The sequence below is a fragment of the Cuculus canorus genome, chromosome 5 (genome assembly GCF_017976375.1).
Source record: "Cuculus canorus isolate bCucCan1 chromosome 5, bCucCan1.pri, whole genome shotgun sequence".
Lineage (NCBI taxonomy): Eukaryota > Metazoa > Chordata > Aves > Cuculiformes > Cuculidae > Cuculus > Cuculus canorus.
In genome coordinates this window covers 65345041-65365712 of record NC_071405.1, presented here as the reverse complement: position 1 = coordinate 65365712, position 20672 = coordinate 65345041, and the positions used below count along the sequence as shown (strand labels likewise).

Below are 20672 nucleotides of genomic sequence, written 5' to 3'. Positions count from 1 at the left end.
AAATGAATAGTGGTTTCACAACATCATTTTATCATTTTGTAATCAGGTTAGAGGCCAATCATACACGGTCATCGCTGCAAAGTAGACGAGGTCAGAGTTCCTCCTGAGTAGTATAAGGTTTTCAGCTAAAATACCTTTAATAGACTTTTCTGAGAGTAAAAAAATAAAATAAATATATGATTAAGGTAAGCTTTAAGGGAACATAACTTCACTTCTGGAATTGCATAGAAATTAAACATACAATATCTGTTACAAACAGTGATGTATGTCTAAAGCCTATTAAACAGTGAAAAAAAATTTAAGAAGATAGAATGCCTTTCTGTAGAATAACGCTGATGATATAAGAAACATCTCGGTGCTCCTCCACGGCTTTGTTGAGGGATGAGCCTTGCTGTGGTGGATGTTATTTAACCTTAGCAATAAGAAAAGCAGACTCTGTCTGTGACCTACTGCCCACTACGACAGCAACAGACCCCGAAATTATGCCTACGTTTGCAACTGTGGAATGCCTGGGTTAAGACTGCTAAGAAACTACCAAAAAATATGACTATGCCAAAAATTCATTTACCACAGGGATTGATTCTTTACCTTTATTTGTGACACAGGTGAAAGCGACAAGTGTTGAACGCATCCAGCAATGCAGAATAAGGAACCTCCTATCCTTGTGGTGACAGAACTGCTTTAAAAGCATGTTGAAATACAACTGAGCTAGAATGAAAGAAAAATGAAACGCATTGTGAAAAATCATCTGCGTATCTCTTCCTTTTCTTTCTGACTGAAGCATGTTATTTATAAGTATGTTATTAAAATCCAAGCATAGTGCTTTAAAGCCAGTAAAAGACAATAGACTAAATGTTACTGTTATCCACAGCTGGAGTGGATTGATAAAACCAGCACATTGTCTTTGCTCACATAGTTTAAAGTCTAAATAAAGATACATGATCAAAAGAGTAAATAGGCTCAGCAAGGTGGCGGAGAAAGGGCAAAAGGTGAAGAAAAGCTATATTGGTTAGTTATAAAATGCCTAATCTGATTAATAAGATGGCTTTGTTGGGTGCTGTAAGCTTTCAAAAAGTGATCTGCGGTTTGTTTGCATTACGGAAATGAAGAATTTTCAAAACAGCGTTTGGAAAGAAAAGATATGACACTATCCCCCAAAAATCTACTCAGTGCATTACAATGAGTCAATGTTCACATGTATGTTATACTTCTGCTTTTTCACATCCTCCAGTCAACTGAGAAAAAGGTAGAGATTATTGATAGTATGTCATTTGCCTGAACAATTCGCTAGCAATCTATCATTTACCCAAAGAAGTACATTTTTCGCATTTATTTTTTCAACCATATGTTTTTTACAAAAATTAGAGTTGAGAACCTAGCTGCCATTCAAAGTCCAAGGAAGTTGTTTATGAACAAATCTGATTAATTTTTTTTTCTCTGACTTCAGCCAAACTCTGAGAGAACATAGTGGCAACTTCTGGGAGAAAGTAAAAAGAACAAAACAGCAGGCAAGCACGTGGCTACACATTCTCTATAGAAAAAAACTCCCCTAATTGCATGATAATACAGGTAAAACTGAGTGAAACTGGAACCATTGCTTTTGCATGGTTCCAAGTATATGATTTGGCCAAACATCTGTTATTCCAATATAAAGTTAGGTGTGACTTTAAAGTGGCAACACTCTAGTAAAATAATTCCACGTGCTCTACTTGTTCCGGAATAACAATAGTCACATGTGGAATTATTTGGTAACCGATATAGCTGAATAGATATTTTGGAATAGCTGAATAGATATTTTAGAGTATCTTTGTGTAAAGCAGTTTGTGGTGTTTTAAAGACAGAAAGAAATAGAATAGGACAAGGCAAGAAATCTGTGATGAGGGAGGAAGTGAAAATAAATTGAAAAAATTGCAAATTATGGGGAGCTTTAAAACCCCCGGGGGTGTGTGCCCCAAGCCTGGGCTGACACCCTTGTAAAACATACACACGAACTGTTTTACAAGATTTTATGTTCCCATTACAATTATTTTTAAAGTTATGGATGAGAACTGCAATCTCCCTGGCTAAGGAGCTCAGCTGTTACTGTATAAGTCATCTTTTAAAAAGAAAGCAGCTATGTTTTGCCAGTTAGTGGCAAAATCCACATCAACAACCCCACTGAATGTCATCAATAATCCCATTCTTGTATCTTGAATCAAAACTATACTTTCAGTGATGTGTTAAAAACCCCAAATCATTGCAAAATGCAAGGCAGTGTAAAAATGTAATAAATATTCCTATGGAAGGAAATTAACCTTTTTTCCCCTGTTTTCTCAGAATTAATTTCCATTGAATTCTCAACGCCTGCTTAGTAGACATTAGCTGGTGTCATTAAAAATTGTTCTAGTTCCTGCTAACCTTATTGGAAGCAGCACCAGAGCCTGGATTCGTGGAATTGAAAGAACAGAGCTGTATTCAGAGGTGAAAACTAAATGAACTGCTCCTCTGTATCCTAAGAACATGAAAACACAGTGCAACCCTACTACTCAGTGAGGATCTGTTCACTGGAAAATCACCGAGGGAATAATGAGGGGGGAAGAACAAGAGGAGGAGGAAAAGGTGAGAAGAAAAGAGAAAGAGGGCAAGAGAGAGCAAAAAGGAAAAGGGAATTTGCTTTTGATGTCACAGTTCTATCAACTCATGCATTTTTCATGGGTACCAACTAGGGCTAAAATAATGCTGTGCTGACAATCTGAGCATGAAAAAGAATCAGCTAAATTCCCAAACATCATGATACTGACTTCAAAATAATGAGAGTCGCAAAAATATGAAACTCGATGCTTTTCTCTCCCTTCTCATTTGTAAGCTTTTCATGTCTACATATTCAAGTTTTTCTCTCAAACTTGAGATTTAGAAATGCAATTATTTTTAAGGAGACTTGAGGTTCCAATTTAATCACATCTGCTGAAGAGCTAGAGCTTAAAACAAAGCTAAGTGTTGCAAAATCTCACTGTAATCATAAGAGCTGGCAACACTAAATGTCATAACCATGGCACACTGTACAGTTTTGATGCACAACGGACTAAAAATTACCAGATGTCACATAGAAGTGCATTAATTCAAGTTGCATTTGTGCCCTTTGCTAGAAAGTAATTAAAAACTGAAAGCGAAGCCAACTGGCAAATGAAAATAAACTGGTAGGAGCCGGGAATTAACCTGTTTTGTAGCTCAAGCTTCATATTTTCTAAACTTAACCAGAAGGAGCAAGCATTAACATTTCTCAGTGCTTTTGATTAAAACCTGATCACACTTTGTTTAAACAAAGCAATTCACGAATTGTATGTAAACCTTCTTTTAGGTTTCAGTCACACAGGCTGCAGCAGCGCCTATCGCTGCCTTTACTTGCAGGGGTAAAGAAAACAACCTGTGCACAGGTGCAGGAAACAGCCTGAGACCTTCGTTTGAAGAAGGAACAACGTTTTAAGTTGCAAAATTAAACTACTTAGGTGTAAGCCGTCAGGTATGATTTACCTCCGCATTTTTATGGCGTTCGTACAATTATTCTCTACGTTTTTCATACAAACGCATATGAACCATCACGGAGGTGGACGTTGTGTGTTTTTTATGTCTTCAAGCTGGTTCGCGCTCTTAAGAACACATATTAACACCGCGGTTTTAATTACGAATGGCGCTGTAAACGCGGCAGTGTGAAAAATAAAACAACACGTGGGAAAGCAGCACAGGAGTAAAACTGGTGAACTGTAAAAAAAAAATGAGGCAACGGTGAGGCGTCCAAGTACAAATCCCAGGAACATCTTCCAGGTGCAAAAGAGATCCGCTGTCGGCGTGTGACAGGGACAGGCGGCTCTGGGATGGCACTGTCAAACGCCGGAGGGAGAAGCCGGCAGGAAGGGGCAAGGGGAGGTCGGGGATCGCTGCGGGACGCGGTGGCTTCAGTCTCTGCGAGGCGGGCAGCTGGCTCGGGCCCCGCAAACCCCGCACGGCAGCGTTCGCTTGCGGGGCCCGGGCCGGCTGCTAATTCGAAAATGGAGGATGCGCCGTCTCAGCCATTAATTAATAATGTAGCTCGCTGTCTTCCTGTGTGACACACGCTGGAAGGCACCGAGCGGCCAATAAAGATGTAGGGGAGAGCGAGGGAAGGCTCCTCCCCGCAGCGCTTCCTGATTGAGGGCTTGAAGAAGTAGATCAAAAACTTCCCAGGAGCCGGTGTCGGGGGGGGGTGGGAAAGAAACGGAGGAGAAAGAAGAGAAAAAGAGGAGAAACGGAGGAGAAAGAGGAGAAACGGAGGAGAAAGAGGAGAAAGGCGGCGCACCGGCCGAGAGGTGGGAAGGGGGGAAGGAGCCCCGCGAGGGCGGAGGAGGGCGAGGAGCGGCCGGCGCTGCCCCCGCCGCGCGTTCGCTTCGCGCGGGGGCGACGCCGGGTGGGACAAAGCGCGAGGATCCCCGAGCCGAACACGTTGCGCGGCCGGGGCGGGGGGCGCCGCCGCCGCCTCTTGGGCGTCACGGCCCCATTGTGAGGTGGAGGCGGGCGGGGGCGGGAGGAAGGCTCCGCCGCTCGCTCGGCGCGCAGTCCCAGGCAGGCAGCGGCGTGTCGGCACACAAAAGGCCGCCGCCGCCGCCGGCGCTTTCTCCCGCTCCTTCTCCGGCGATCCCGGGGGGAGGGACGCGCCGGGCCGCCGCTCCCTCCTCCCCGGGCCGGGGGGAGTTCTCGCGGTCCCTTCGCCTATTTTATTTTTTTTGGTCGGTTTTCTTATTTGTTTTCCTTCCCCCTCGAAGCGGGTCCCGGGGCAGGAAGAGAGAGCGCGGAGCGGGGCGATGCCGCTGCTGCACCGCAAGCCCTTCGTTCGGGAGCAGCCCCCCGCCGACCTGCGCCCGGACGAGCGCGTCTTCTACTGCAGGGTCACCAACGAGATCTTCAGGAACTACGAGTAAGAGACAGACCCGTGTCCGGGTGTCCCCCCCCCCTCCTCCCCCGTAACCGTTTCCCCCTTCCGCTATCCGTGTGTCGTGTCCCCGTGCCCCCCCCCCCGTGTCCGTGTGTCCCACCCCTGTGTCATCACCCCCGCGCTCCCGTTGCCCCCGTGTCCGTGTGTCCTCGTGACTTCCCGTTTCCCCGTGCCCCTCCGTTCGTCCCTGGCCCCGTCTCCCTTCCCTTTTCTCTCCCCCCGTGTCCGTGTGTCGTCGTCGCCCTCCCCGTATCCCCCGTGTCCGTGTGTCTTCCCCCACCCCCCCGGTGTCCCCGTCCTCCTTCCCTGCGTCCGTTGTTCGCCGCCCCCCCCCCCCCCCCCGTGTCCGTGTGTCCCTGTCCCCCCGCGCCCCTGTTCGTGTGTGTTCCCGTGTCCGTTTGTCCCCCCCCGTGTCCGTGTGTCCTCTCCCCGTGTGGCGGCGCGGCCCGTGCGCGGTGCCGGCCCCGGGGCGGGCGGGGATTCCCCGTCAGCGCGGCGGGAGCGCGGGGTGGGGCGGGGAGCGGAGCCCGCGTCCTCGCGAAGGGGAAGGGGGAGAGGGCGGGTCTCTCGCCCCGGGCAGGGATTCCCCTGCCCCTCCTCGGCGCGGGGATCCCGCGGCCCCCTCCCCTGGCGGCGGACCCGGCCCCCTCTCCTGCCGCTCCCCCGCCCCGCGCCGCTCCTCCCGCCGGGGAAGTGAAAGTTGCGCGGGCGGGAGGCGCAGCCGGTAACGGGTGCCGCGGCCTGCCCTCCCCCCCCTTCACCCCCCAACAGCGGGGCCGGGGCCGGGGCCGCCCCGCCCCGCGAGCCACCGGTGACCCGCGCGGAAATGGCGCTGCACCTGCCGGCAGGGCGCGGGCACCTGGCCCGGGGGGGGGATCAGCTCCAGGGGGGGGTGTTCTTCCCTCTCTCCGTCCCCCTTCTCTCCTTCTTTCCTGTTGCAAAATAATAGAATCATAGAATAGTTTGGGTTGGAAGGGATCTTAAAGATGATCCAGTTCCAACCCCTGTGCCATGGGCAGGGACATCCCACTGGCTCAGGCTGCCCAAGGCCCATCCAACCTGGCCTGGAACACCTCCAGGGATGGGGCAGCCGCAGCTTCCCTGGGCAACCTGGGCCAGTGCCTCACTGCTCTCATCGTGTAAAAATTCCTCCTAATATCTAGTCTAAATCTGCCCCTCTCCAGTTTGTTCCCGTTCCCCTCGTCCTATCGCTACGAGCCTTTGTAAACAGTCCCTTCTCAGCTTTCTTGTAGCCCTTTCAGTTGTGAAATCGTTGCACGGATAGTCCCAAACCTGCTGCCACTCACTTTAGCGCTTGTAAGAACAATGGACGGAAAGTATTCTGCCAGACTTTTTTTTCCAAAGCTGATAAATGTGTCTTCATCTCCCATTCTGATCCAGCTCCATCCCCGCCTACGATGAGGCCCCCACGTCCAAACTCACCTTTTTTTTTGCCTCCTGAAGATGTGCAGACTAATGAGATTAAATCTGAAATTCTTTTCATTTGTAGCATATGAAGTTGGCGCACACCTAAATCTTTTTCATGTTTAGACTTGTTTTCTTACTCAAATATGCTTCGTCTAATAAAATGTTAAAGAAGCTGGATTAGGTAACTTTGGCGGGTAATGCCTTGCAGTCTCCTGGATGATAGGCTCTCAAGGGAAGGAGGCTGTTGGATTACCTTGTTGGAAGATCTGTAAGGAGTGTTTTCATTATAGGGCATATAAGAACCTAACAAGCAAGAGCTGACAGTCTCTTGTTTCTGTAGGAATTGTGTCCCCTTCCCCCAACTTCCAATATTTTGAAAGCTGCTTTTCTGGTTACAATTATTATTATCACGTAATTAGATGACTGTCATGCGTTTGTTGACACTGCACTGAAATACGCTTCAGGTACACGTAGTTCTGCTATAATTTCAGCATGTAAAGTATCCTTTTAGAACATCTTTCTGCTCTCAGAGGGTTTGGGAAATATTTTAAGTACTCTGACAGGCTTATTTACACTGCAAGGATGTTGTCACTAAGAAAAAGCAGGAAAGACCAAATTCCATATTTAACCGATGTTCATGAATTAAGAGATAAATTTAGACTTGTTCACACAGGCGATCCCTAGAAATGTCAGTGGTTGGTTAGCTTAGAGGTCAGGTCTTAGAATATGGTATTTGGGACAACTGCAGAAAACTCTGCTCTGCTTGTTTCTTGTGTGTGTGGAGTGGGGATTTTGTTGGGGGTGGTGTTGTGGTTTTTTTTTTTATATTCTGGCTTTTATTAGGTTGGGTAAAATTGACGCTTTGTATTGAAAAGTTTAGTATTTTTTACTTTGCAAAGTGTCCTGCTACAGATGAGTAAGTTCAGATTAACGTTAGTTTTTTTTGTGGCATATTCTGTTAGGGAATATAGAGTCATCTTTCAGCAAGTTTCCAGGGTGCTGATCCTCACCTCTGTTGCTTGCAAAGTGATGCTTCAAATAGTTAATGTCTTCGGAAAACAGCTTTTTCCACTTCTTAGCCTAAAAAGGGACAATTAGATTAATAGGGATAGGGAGGGCTGCTCCTTAAAAATCATATTAGCTATATCATGGAATGAAATGCGCATTAGCTGTTCCATTGTCTAAATTGGGCTTCTCTGAGTCTACTTTTGCAATAGCAATTTGCATTTTTTTGAGAGGAGAATTTAAAAGTTCTAGAGCCTGATGACATCAGGTGGGCTGCATAGATGCGTATGGTAACCTGAATTCACCCTCTTGCTAAACTATATGAATGCTTTTAAATACTACAAAAGGTTAAGACTTAAGCTGTTTTCTTGTTCATTTGTTACTGTTGTTTGGGGTTTTTTTGTTTTTTGTTTTTTTTTTTAAAGAGCACAAACTCAGTGTTGAAAAGGTTCTTTCATGGCCATGGCAGCTTTAGTGGCGATGAATACAATTTGTACATTAGTATTACTCTTCTCTATATAAGAAATCATTATGCTAATATGAGGAGAATTTGGCAAGAGTAGTGTTTTGTAAGTGACTTTCCTGTTAAAAGCCTATTTCCTTTTTAATCTGAAATACCATCATGTAATTTTGTAACCCTTTAAAAGGGGGTGCAGTGAGGTGGCAGTGTTTGATTCTATTTATCAGGAGTAACAGGAACTATGGGAGCTGATGTTCTTCATGTCTGCTTGTAGTCCTGCTTAGAGGGACAGACCTGGGGACAGAAAGACAAGAGTCTCTGGAGCCATAGTAGTAGCTGGAAAAGCAAGTACAGGGGGTGCATGAGATACATGGGATACACCAGAAACACATTAAAACAGTGGGATGTTAAGCACCAATTTTTGACACCTTGTCTGAAAAGTTAATAGCTGATATAGATGTACCGTAAAATATGGGAAGTCTTGATTGTGAAGACAAACTGAAAAAGAAAACGATGACTAGTATAGATAACAGTGGCAGGAATGTTTCTTAGTCTAAAATACAGGGCAGAGGGAGAAGAGCAGTTTTGCATCTTCAGAACTTAGTGAAACTTCTTTATAGATTGACCTTTGGAATTCCTGGTTACAGTCAGAAAGAGATCTGTTCAAAAGGCTTTTCCAAGTGTCCTGAGGTGGATTTTGCTGTTTTGTTGAATAGAAACTCATAACTTGTAACACATTCCTCAATGCATAATTCACCTGCAAATATTAAGGAACATTAGGTTTCTTTCTCAGTTTTGTTTCTTTTGTGTGTTGCTTTATAATATGTATTGTTGACCGTTTCTGGTGACAGGGCAGAGTACAAGAATGCTTTTGTGATCCAGAATGGCAGAGTTGGTGTTCTATGACTCCCCTCCTACTATAGACTAAATAGATTATACATTAGGGGCTCTCATAGGGGCTTCAAGATTAAAAATAACAATTATTACAGATTAGCCATTCCATAGATTTCTTCTCCCCCTACTTTCTCCTCTTTCTTAAATTTCAGTTACTTAACACGACTTTCTCGTATTTACATTCTCTGATATATAATTCTTCTGCTTAAAAAAGAACCACCCCGTCAACTTGTTTTGGATATATGCTAAGAAAATGAATGAAAGTAAACAGTCTTGAAACACTAAAAATACAGTAGATTTTTTACTCGGTGGGAATACTTGGTTAGTTCAAGCAAAAGGCCATTTCTAGTGCAGTCAGCACAGAGATTACAAGTAATTTGTTTCTACCTTCTGTTAATACACTGCCTCCTATCAAATACCTAAAAAGTAGCAGTATTAAACTAATTCTGAATGATTTGCTGGATTACTTTGTTTACCTCACCTTGCATGGAAAACTTAACTATATAATGTAAATTAAAAAAGACATGCAACCGAGAAGTCAGCATTAACTACTGACGCAAAGACAGCTCGGTTTTTAGTCCCTGCTCCTCAGGTATTTGAGCTGATGTGGACATCTTCACCAGTGTGCTGGCAGTCCTGTTTGACTCCTTGCAGGCAATGTGCTTCGTGGATGTGTTTTGTATGAATTTCCTTCTCCATGTTGTCAAGAGTTAGAGGTCTTGAAGCAGTGAGGAAGCCCGAAAGACTGGTAATACCCTAGATAAAGATGTAGATAAGACTTCAGATGCAATGTAGCAGCAAATCTATTTGCTGCACTGAATTCGTGTTGAATGTGGAATATGGTCTAGTGCATTATTTCTCTTTATTTGAAGAGAAAAGGTGTTGCTGCTGCTGTTCTCTTGACTTGGTAGCTGTTGTGTCTACTCTTTTTAAATCTTTTTGTGAAAACAGATGTGCACCAGAGAGAAACAGGGTACTATAAATACAATCTAGAGCTAAACTGTTGGGGTTTTTTTCTCTCTCTCAAACTTCTCTTAAAGTGAGATTGTTAAAACATTGCAATAAAACTGTGTTAACAGACTAAGCCACGGATGGTTTTGATATGCTATAGGTAATGACTAGATAGAGAATGCTTTCAGAATTGCAGGTACTTTTTTCTTTTTGCACGTTCTTTTTTTTTCTTCTTCCCTGTAAGTTCACGGGGGAGAAATCCACTCAGAACAAAAGAGGAAATGAAGGAGAATGAAACTAGATACACAAGCTACTCTTGTATGCAAATAGAAAGATGTTTTCCTCAAATATGTTTCAGTTACAGTAATCTTGGAGTGCTGCACTTGTAGTAGTCATGGATTAAATTCTTTTAGAGAGGAGTTGGTTGGGCTTGGGGTTTTTTTAGTTGTTTTTCTCCCCCCCAACTAAGTTCAATGCTGTTGCTTTAAATAGCATGACTGCCTGGTGTCCCCTCACAATGAGTAACAACAGCTCTTAAAGGGACACTGTCAGCATCAGCCTTAGTCTCCTTCCCTATCTGCTCTCTCTCCCCTTTCTTTTTTTTTTGTTTTTTTTTTTTTCCTTTTTCTTTCATAATTTTTGAAAATTATGTTCTGGTACATTTTTAAGTAACTCTTAAGGAGGTTCTGTCTTTCCTGGCTAAAGATAATTATCAAGCACTCATTTAGTAAGTGAGAAATAAAAATATAACAAAACAGCTGCATGAGTATTTGAGTAAATACTTCTTCATCCATTGAAGTCAGTAAGGCTACTAAAAATGATTGTGAATATGATACAGAAGTACTGAAATGTAGGGCAGGAAGAGACCTAAGAGGTCATGTTTTAAGTATTCCATCCCCTTAAATAAAAGACACTTTTGTCTAACGCGTTCTTTAAAATGTTTAACTATTCTATGTGTTGAAGATACTGATTCCCCATGGTTCACAGCAAAAAAAGGACTATTCCGTCCTGTGCACAAAGAATGACTGTCAGCCATCCTTCCTTCATATATTTAAGAATAATTTTTCTTATTCTCTCTTCTTCGTTCTTCTCCTTTTCTTGTTTAGAGTAAGCAAGCCCAAATTATTCCTTGTTACTTACAGGTGTTAGACTCATGTACTATCAAATAAATATTAAGTAGATGCAGGTGATACAAAATCTGAAATTTTGTAGCTATTAAATACTGTTCAGATCTTCCTCATCTTTTCTTTTCCTCCTTCATACAGCTGATGTTCTTCCTGAAGCATCTTTCTCACACAGAGAAATCTTGTGCTCTTACAGAAAGGATTGTCTGAGCCAACACCCTCCATTGTCCTCAAATCTAAAGTTTCCATTTTCATTTACAAAATGTTAGGATTCATCTGTCCATCTGTGAACATCATCATCTGCATTGGTCTAACTGATGCACATTTGCCAGTTGGAGTTTGCAGGAAGCCTGCAAAAAAACCCTCAAAGTGTGAACTGTCCAATTCTCTAACTCTATTACTAGAAATGATTTGAACAGTGCTGCCCTCTTAAAAATGGAACACTGCGCAATGTGATTTGGTTTTTTTTTAAAGGAATGAAATTTTAGCATAGACAACTCATTTAGCACGCAGTATTCTGAAAATACTGTATGTCTGCCTTGAAATGGCTATACTGAAATGGTAAAAGGTGAAACAATACTCAATTTGTCATGTTTTGTTGTTGTGTACTTAATAATAGTAGCCCTTTAAGATTTTTTTAAAGGAAGGCAAATAAAAATCATTATCTGAACTGGGGCATATTGAAGGATTTCTCTGCTGCCCAATCTCTGATCCATAGTATATAGTATGTTTTAACATGTTTTTTTGAATAGCAACATCATCTACTTAAAGGTATTTTAACAAACCACTGTTTTTCTGATAGCTGTCAAAATTAATGGATATTGCTTAGTGAAAGCTCTTCTTTCTTGATTCCCGTATAGTCTAGTAAGCAAGCGGTAACAACAACATTATTTTAGCATAATTTGAAATAAATGGAAGGAGAAGAATCAATATTTGCTAATGGAACGAGAGGAGAAGAATCTGTAGAAAAAAATAGTTCAATGCTTTCTCAAAGAGCAGTGAAACAGTGAAGGACTAAAAACTATTTAGAGAACCACTTGACATGAATTTTTTTACCTCTCCCATATTTTCATTTGTGACTTAGGGCACTCAAAACCAGACTTGGTAAGTTTCAGCATGTTTCTGTGATCTTAAAGTTATTTTATATTTGTACAGTTTGACTCTCCTCCTGCAAATATTTGCGGAGAATGTGAGGATTATATGACACCTATTAAGCTCCCTGTGATTATTCTTACACATAATGCTTGTTATATATGAATATTTGTTTGCAGCCTGAGTCTGAATGCTGTGCCACTGTAGTCTATAGTGAGAGGAGACTTCAGTTTTACGATAGCAATTTACCTTGCCATGGCAGAAAGTGGTAAATAACCCATGATTATCTACAACCTGTACAGGCGTAGAGCTGCCTTTGCATTTCAGACTTATAAAAGAAATTTGCTGCTGTATCAATACTGAGCATATTCAAAATGTTAGTCAGAACTCAACTGTTTTCTTTCTCTCTCTCCCGCCCTCTTTCTTTTCAGTGATTTTTTTGAACGCACTATTCTGTGCAACAGCCTTGTGTGGAGCTGTGCTGTCACAGGCAAACCAGGACTCACATATCAGGAAGCGCTGGAATCGGAGAAGAAGGCCAGACAGAATCTTCAGCGTTTTCCAGAGGCACTCATCATTCCAGTTCTCTATTTAGCCACCCTCACCCATCGCTCCCGACTTCATGAGATCTGTGATGAAATCTTTGCTTATGTCAAGGATCGGTATTTTGTCGGTGAAACAGTGGAAGTAGTTAGAAGTAATGGTGCAAGGTAAGTATATTTAAAAATAAGCACGTATCTCTTCTTGTTTGCTATGGGTATTACTTGTGTGTGCTTCATTTTAACCAAAAATCAAGGTAATAAACTCCAAGCACATCGGAAGTGAGGTGTGATGCTTAAGCTACTGATACCATTACTGCTCCTACTTGCTTTAATTAAGATTAGGATCATATTGCTGGGCTTGGTGTCTCTTTCCTTAGCTTGGAAGCAGCTCTGGAGGCAGGACAGTTCTCTCAGGTCTTGATACAGCAGTTTCAGTTGGAATGGTGGATTTGCAAAGGAATGTCAATCTTCTGGTGTATTTGTGTGAGAAAGGTGGATTGTTTGTAGAATTAAAATGAATTAAAAATTACATGAAAGTTTTGCTGAAATCATCCAAAGTGCAATTCATCATGTGATGTTTTGTGTGATTGGAATGGCCAAACTACAGAAAGCATAAAAAAAAAAAAAGATGAAAGTTGGATTTTTATTTTTTAAGTAGTGATGAGAATTGTGAGTGCATTCTCAGAGAAGCTGGGAATTAATTCCAAAGTGTTGTCATTGCCTGGGATTTAGTGTGACTTTTCTTTTTTCCCCCACTCAGTGTTACACTTATACATACAGTACAAGTGCTTATTATCATATACTGATTAAAAAACATGGAAAGCTTCAGATGCTTTCTTCTATCATTGGTACATATGCTGTGTAATGTAAGTTGTTCTAAGTGTAGCTAGTTTGAGTCTTTCCTTAAAGTAACTTCTGGTAGAGGACTAGAAGAGGTCCGTGTTTACAGTTTCACCTAAATTGATTTAACATGGGAAAGATTTAAACATGCTCCACTTGGAAATACCTGCAGAACATGTGCTAAAGCCATTGTGGGTTGATCTGTTGGTTGGTTGGTTGGTTTGTGGGTTCTTTTGGGTTTGAAGGTTTTTTTTGATGTGTCCCCCTCCCCAGGAAGGTGCCAGCTTACACTGCAGGTTAGACGGGGCACAATCTATCGGCTTTTGTGGGTAGCCTGAGGTCTCTGCGCATAATCTGGTGTGTATTGGGTGATATGAGTGGGCTAGTTCAAGATAATCATCAGAGAACATGGCTGTTCTGTATGGGTTGTTTTAGTGGTTGATCCAGATGTTATTTAAGGCAAACGTTATCCTATATTGGGAAGAAAAATCTTTTGATGTATTGAAGAAGATATGTTGCAAGGAAATTTGTGCAGTCATGTACCTCAGGTTGGTGCCTAATAGAAAAGCTTTCTTTCTCTTCACTGCTCTGTTCTTTTCAAGCAGTGAAGCCTGATTCTGCAAAGCCAGGACAAGAATAACCTTGGTAGACTTGCTGCTTTACGTGCAGAAAACCTACATCCAAAGTTTGTTTCTATCCTCATCTTTATGCTTTTCTAATGACAAGACTTGTGTTACTACTAATGCTATATTACTTTTGCTTAGAGAATAAAGTATTTTCTTCTTTCTTTGGTTCTTAAGCAGCAGCCTGAATGTTATGAACTATCAGTGTAGTTCAGCTGTTGGTTTTCATTTGCTCATTGAAATGCCTTTGTTTTCAATCTTTGAAGATTCTGTCAGTTTCCAAACTAACAGCAAAAAAATGCTTTAGAAGAACAAACTTTTTCCCCAAGAACAGCCCTCCTGTCTTTCTGTTACTTTTCTAAACTCATAGCTAAAATATTTCTGCTTGTGTACCTTAGCTTCTCAAAGCTTAAATGAGAAGTAGGCTTATATGCGATAAATACAAGTCTTTCTTATGTCTTTATTTTTTGAAGCTCAGAATCCCTTCCACCTTTCAGACCATCATAAATCAGTTTTGAAGTTTGCCGTAAAAAAATGGTTTCTACTTACTATGCAAGCCCAATTCTGTTCAAATAAAGTTGTGGTATGATTGTATCATGAGGGGAGTGCTATTATTTTTTACCAGCGTCTGATTCAGTCTTCTTGGATATCCAAAACTGTGTTGAGATAGCTATCTAACAATTTTGTGTTGATGTTCTGCTTTCACAGATCAGTGAATTAATAGAATAAAAATAATAGAAAAAAATGAATTTAATAGAATAAAATTAATAGAATATTAATTTCTTAACCTTTTGGAGTGTGCTAGGTATCATTCAAAATACTTAAGATTCAGATCAAATTATTGCCATTAAAAGCTAACCTGCTAGAGATTGTATGTTTTAAACTACATAAGTATAAATTTGTCTGGTAAAATGAAGCATGAAAAATTCGCCTTAGCTGATTGTATGCCAGTGATACTCCGGACAAATGTATAGCAGAGAGCTAGTTCAGATCTTTAATACTAAACACAGGAAACTGCAAATAAAATGGTAAATGCAGAGGGGTTTTTATGCTTAGAGATACACAATTAAAGAATAAAAAGTAGGAGGAGGTGAGGCATGGTTTATTCTTCTGCCCAATTAACAGTTGAGTTTGACCTATATTTTGAATCCCTTGTCTTGGGGATTAAGTATACCAATTCCTGTTACTTGTACATAACACGGCTTTCAGCAGAGAGATTTGCGCATGTTTGTCACGTGCAGCTATATTTTTGTGATCTTTTCTAGCAAAATTGGTCACAGTCAATCTGTAATGTAATAGCTTCCTATGAGATGAGCAGAATTTGGTGGATCATGAAAAGCCAGTTGTGTTGTGGTGGTATAAACTGTTCCACTGCATTTATGTCTGAAGTTTTTTGCACATGCAGTGTCAGCAGGTTCATTTATCTGAGCTCCCTGCATCATTTAATGTGAAGCCTACAAGATATTGCATGCGTAACCAGGGCGAAAGGAAGGTTGCTCAAGCAATTTAAGGATTGATACTTGTAATTCTTAAATTTGCACATATAATATTCTTGTAGGATAGATTGCTTGATGCAGCTTTCTAGATTTTGAACAAGATAAATGTGAGGGAACCCAAACACTAGAAGGGTTAGCATTTTGACTTAATGTAAATGTTTTTAGCTTGAGCATATGAAGTGCTGTAAGCAGTGGACAGATGATCTGGAAAGGGTAAGAGGGCAAGGGCTTTGTGCAGAAGCTAGGCGGAAGAGGGCTTTTTGAGACCAGCAGTTCTTGTTTCCAACCAGTGTGTTCTATTTGTTGCAGAATCTGATGCCCCACTGCTTTTTCTGATCCTATCCCTATCAGGCCCTTCTGCTTTCTAGCCTTTTGTTATGCTGCTCAGTTTTGAATGTGACTGCTTCCTCCTACTGCTTCCGTAGGAGGAACTTGGGGAGTTTGAAAGATACTCTGTCTTCCTGTTGTTTTGGTAGGTCTGGTGTCTTAACAGCCCTTATCAACCAGAAAGAAATTGCAGAGCAAGTCCGCTGAGTCCTATGATGTGGCTTGTTCATTCAGTCTCTGAAAATGATGTGTGTGTACTGGTAGTCTAGTGGAAGCAACAAGGAGATAATTATGCCTGCTCTTTAACTCTTTCAGATGATGTCTTGATTAAAAATGACATCTTTTTTGGTTTGTGTGTGTGTCCACACACACTTTTCTGGCCAAACTGAGGCTGATGTTTCAGCGGTCAGCTGTGTCATGCTTTACAATGTGAGGTGCTTGGATTCGCAGGTAAAGAATGGTAGCAGTTGTATAGCAGTGTTTTTTTTTAGTACTGCCTTTGTAAAAGATAAAATTATTATTTGAGACATTGTATAATGTAGACAGAAAACTTAATCTCAAATTAGGTGTAAGATTGGCTGAGTTGCAAAGGAATTGAAAACAAGTGATGCTGAACGCTGTTATTTAGAATGTCAAATTGTTCTTTATGGAAAGTAATTCATTGAAAAAGGCATGAAATTACTAGAGATTTTGAGGGGGGAATATCAGAGCAATATTTCATGTTAACAGTGGTCAAGTAAGATGTAAAATACGCAGTTATTGGTTTAGTTCACTCTTAATTGAAGCAGGGGAAAAAAGTTGACCGCATCACTGGAATTGCTTTCTATATTTGCTTTTCAGGACTTAAAGTTTAATACCCATATGATACTAGTTGGCCTTTTGTTTTTCTACAAAGAATGACATCTCTTGCAATACCCTGTCGCATTTGTTGCCATCTTAGCAGGACTGGTACTTAAAGTACTAACTATTATTGGCACTTGAAACTTGTGAAATTGATTTTTAACATCTTGGCATCTGAAGTCAATTACCTGAAAGCTGGAACTATGTGGTGTGGAAGGCCCACCTGGAGTAACTGCAGTGCGTACCTCGGACCAGCCAAATAAAACTTACAACTGTGAAACTCAGTGAGCTATAGGACCTGTTCCTTTCTCCCTGAGGTTGAGAGTGTGCTTTTGGTTTGGTTTTTTGTTTTTTTTGCCAGTTATTTTAGTTTGTCGGAGGGAAAACTAGATTTAAAGCATGTGTAAACAACCAGTTGTGATTTATCATCAGTGTTTTGAGACTGGATGCTGTCACAAGAAATAATGGCTGCCCTTAGTAGGGAATACAAGTGAGCAGTGTGATAATTAGTTAATTAATCTCTAGGCTTGCAGCTGACTTGAACAGTGAAGAGATCTGAGGTTTTAGATTGGACAACAATATGAGCTCTTCAGCTCCCCCTCCCCCGTCCTTAAAAATAGCTTATGGGATGATGCCTTGCCTTCCCTTCCCTGCGGAGGGTGGGGGACGACTGGTTGTTGTCCAGACATTAGTATGGAACTTCATTAAAAAACGTCAACCACTTGCAGTCTAAAATAGGTTGTTTAAATTAGATAGTGTATAAGAAGGAAGAACCCGTACAGAATGTGGCAGATATAAAAAAGGAATATATTTTTTTCATTTAATTTGACCACTAGATGACACCACTGCAAAAGAATACTTGCCTAATACCTGTGAGCAAGCAACACCAGAGTGCTTTAAGAGGAAGTAGCTTTTTTAAAATGAACCTACTTATAGAAGTAATAGATGAAGTTCTCTGCTAAATAGATTACTGCATCTGATCGTACATGAGGTATAGGTTAAAATCCTTTCTGTGCTCTGAACGATCTGATGTTGACTGTTGCCAAGCTGTAGGAAGTGTAGTTAATCACAGAGCAACCTTGGCTGTAAGTGAAACCTCCTTTTTTAACTCATCAATTGTTTGGCTGGTGTCCCACTGCTTTAGGGTTGTTCATAGTGGATTAACCACTGCATTAGTCCTATTAAAAGATTTGCATACTCTTTTCATCTCTAAGTCTTAACTGGGGCACGGTAAGTGTGTTGCTTGCCATGAGTATGCCTGTTAGAGACTGAGGATGGTAAAAGATAATCCTTGTAAGAGATAAAGTTATAGCTAATTTCCGAGCTTTTTCATTCAAGCTGGCAACAAGGTATCGCTTGTTTATATAAATACATATGTGTGTTTGCGTGTATTTGTCTTCTGAAACTATGATAAGTTAATATAAGACCACTAGGTAGTGTCTTCCATATTTAGACTCTAACAAGTTACAGTGAATTTAAATTATTTTCTAGTCCACCAACAGATTTTCCCCTTTGACATGTAGGCATCAAAGCCAGGTGGATGTGTAGTCACCAGAGCTAATGTCTGCATCAGAAAGTCATAGTGTGTTTTTGTAGTGGTAAGGCTTAAGCATAAGTTCCTGCATACAAACAAAGCTTCCTGCTTTGTTTTGAATGGTGAATTTGAATTCCAGTAGCAAAGTTAGTGCGGTGCTTCTGAAGCGGCATAGCTGACAGTACTGGAGAGCAGCTTACCTATTCATAGCGCTAGTGCAGTTTGTGTTCTTCCTGCGCTGCTGTTTAAGGATCAGTCAACTCCCGGCCTGGAAAAATCTCATTTAAGGAATTCACCTTCCACTGCCCTCAAGTCCTTTGAGATATAAATATATTTATATTTGACTGATGGAAGCTATGAGATGATGATACCTGGGAGAGAACCTGTAACGCCTTTCTTATAGATTCTTGAACAGCTGTTGCAACTATTTTTGGGCGCTGCCTGTCTCTGTTAGCTCTCATTTCTCTGCACACTCTATACTTTTATAGTTATAAAACTATGGGGTTTGGTTTATGATTTTTGATTTTTTGGGTGGTTTTATTTTGTTGTGTTTTGGTTTTTTGTTTTTTTTTAATCAGGACAATACTGTGAACTGCAAGCTGTGCAGTCCAACCAAGACAAATACTGGTGTTACTGTTAGTGCTGTCCTAATTCCACAGGAGACAGCGGATGCAGCTACTGCGTATACAGGATTTTCTTGTGCCAGGCTAAACCATGCTTCTTAATAGCGTCTTTTGAAGCACTCAATCTCACCCATAATTGACAGACAAATGAAGATGCTAAAACTCGAAAACAGGAGCTCTTACTGTATTTCAAGAAGCTATTATGTGCATAAAACTTGTCTCCTTGTTGTGTGCTTTTGTGTTGTGTGTGCATTAAACTGTACCAGTTAGCTTAGTAAAAGGTGTCACTTATTCCTTCAGATCTTGTCTTGCTTTTATCTCTCTAATTACTTTCAAGTGTATGAGAACTGTTAAAAGGATTTGAGTTACTGCATTTAGAGCTGACGTTTACTCCTTAAAAACTTACTAAAAGCTGACGAAACAGAATGAAGCTATAGCTTTTTGGTACTTACTGGTACTTGCTACTATAGCTTCTTCTATTACTGACTGTTGGGGTTTTCTGTATACAACTAACTTTATGTACTGTTAGAAAATGTGTGCTTTTTTAATTTAGGCATTTGGAAAGCTTTGCTTTCGTTGGAGTGTATGTTTTCAAAAGTGGATTTTCATTTGCATCTGACTTAATGCTCATTTTTTTTCTTTATATTAAAAGTTGACCTCAAAGTATTGCAATACTCCCTCACTGCCCCATTTGAAACAGCCTTCTGCATCCAAGGGATGATTTTTGTCTGCTTATTGTAAAGCATACAGAGGCACGTTTACAACTTGTCTGGGCCTTCAAGGAATCTTGTGTTTTGACTTGAAATGAGGACACAGGAAAGTGCTAAACTATTATTTCTATTGCAGTAGTTAGTGCCAGCCAAGTCAAAAGCTATAGTGCAGAATGCTCCATTGACGGGCATGTGATCTCTCACAGCTTGTAACTCTAGCCTTGGCTGGATATAAAGGCCTACTCAGCATTTGGGAAGAACTCTGAGCTAGTGAAAGTGCCAATAATTGTAGGGTCAAGGTTTCTGTCTGGCATTCTGCCATAGCTGGCTTTGGCCTGTTACATAGTAGGATGCAGCTTCTCTTTCTCTTCTTCAAATTGTGTTTTTCTACTGCTTCAGCGGAGGTAGATGGAGATACCTGCATGTCCTGCAACTCATAATGGCTTGTGTGCATGCCTTTGAGTTGCTGAGCTGAATGAAAGGGAAATTGGCAAGTAAGCTGTACCAAAACAAAGGTTCTGGGTTTTCTTTAATCACTCCCGTCTTGCACTACTGATGAATTTGAAGCATGCACCATGTTTTGCCAGCTGCCTGTATGTAGTTTCTCTGGGACAGGCTTTCCTGGTATTCCAGAGTTCACTTGCCTAGATGTCACTGTTCAGTTAGGAAGGCTATCTACTGAAATCACTGAGCTGCTCCAGAAACTATAGAGTCTTGGGGTCTCTAAATGATGGAGGTCTTACTACTTCTCCTTCCTCCTCTGCTTTTGGCTGTGACCAATATTTGTTGCACTTGCTCTAGTTCTCATCAGATCCTTCAATGAGCTGCTTGAAGTAGCTGATAGGACAAAAACTTACTCACTTCTTCGTGGTGGGTCATTGGTTCAGGATTTGTTTTTGGTTTTGTGTTTTTATTGTTGGTCTTCCCCCTGCCATTAGGTAAGTGAATTTAATTTAGTGTAATCAGTAAATGATACTGAGTGCCAGAGCTGCAGAAATCAAGCACCATACAAAGTATGTGGCTTGAAAGAAGGAACAGCAAAGGAAGACTGCCCTTCTAGGAGTAAAAAGATTTGGTCCTGCCTTAAAAGTTTTATATCAGTTGTGTTAAGCTCCTCCTCCAAGCACAGCCCAGAATTGTTCTTCTAGAGAGGCTGATGGAGTTGGGTTTCCAGAGAAACTGTCTGATCCCTTGGCTTGGTGTCTCCTGCTGTTAAGATTGCTGGGGGTCAGTTACAT

At 41.3% G+C, this 20672-nt stretch overlaps 1 protein-coding gene across 1 annotated transcript in view; it reads left to right on the top strand.

Annotated features, from left to right (window-relative positions):
- The first annotated feature begins 4161 nt into the window (after positions 1-4161).
- Positions 4162-20672, top strand: part of BAZ1A (bromodomain adjacent to zinc finger domain 1A) — a 64706-nt gene continuing 48195 nt past the window's right edge. Inside the window, exons 1-3 of the mRNA XM_054067782.1 lie at positions 4162-4322; positions 4776-4927; positions 12331-12609. Of these exons, the coding sequence (XP_053923757.1) occupies positions 4815-4927; positions 12331-12609 (392 nt within the window). The 5' untranslated portion in view covers positions 4162-4322; positions 4776-4814. The remainder of the gene's footprint in view (positions 4323-4775; positions 4928-12330; positions 12610-20672) is intronic.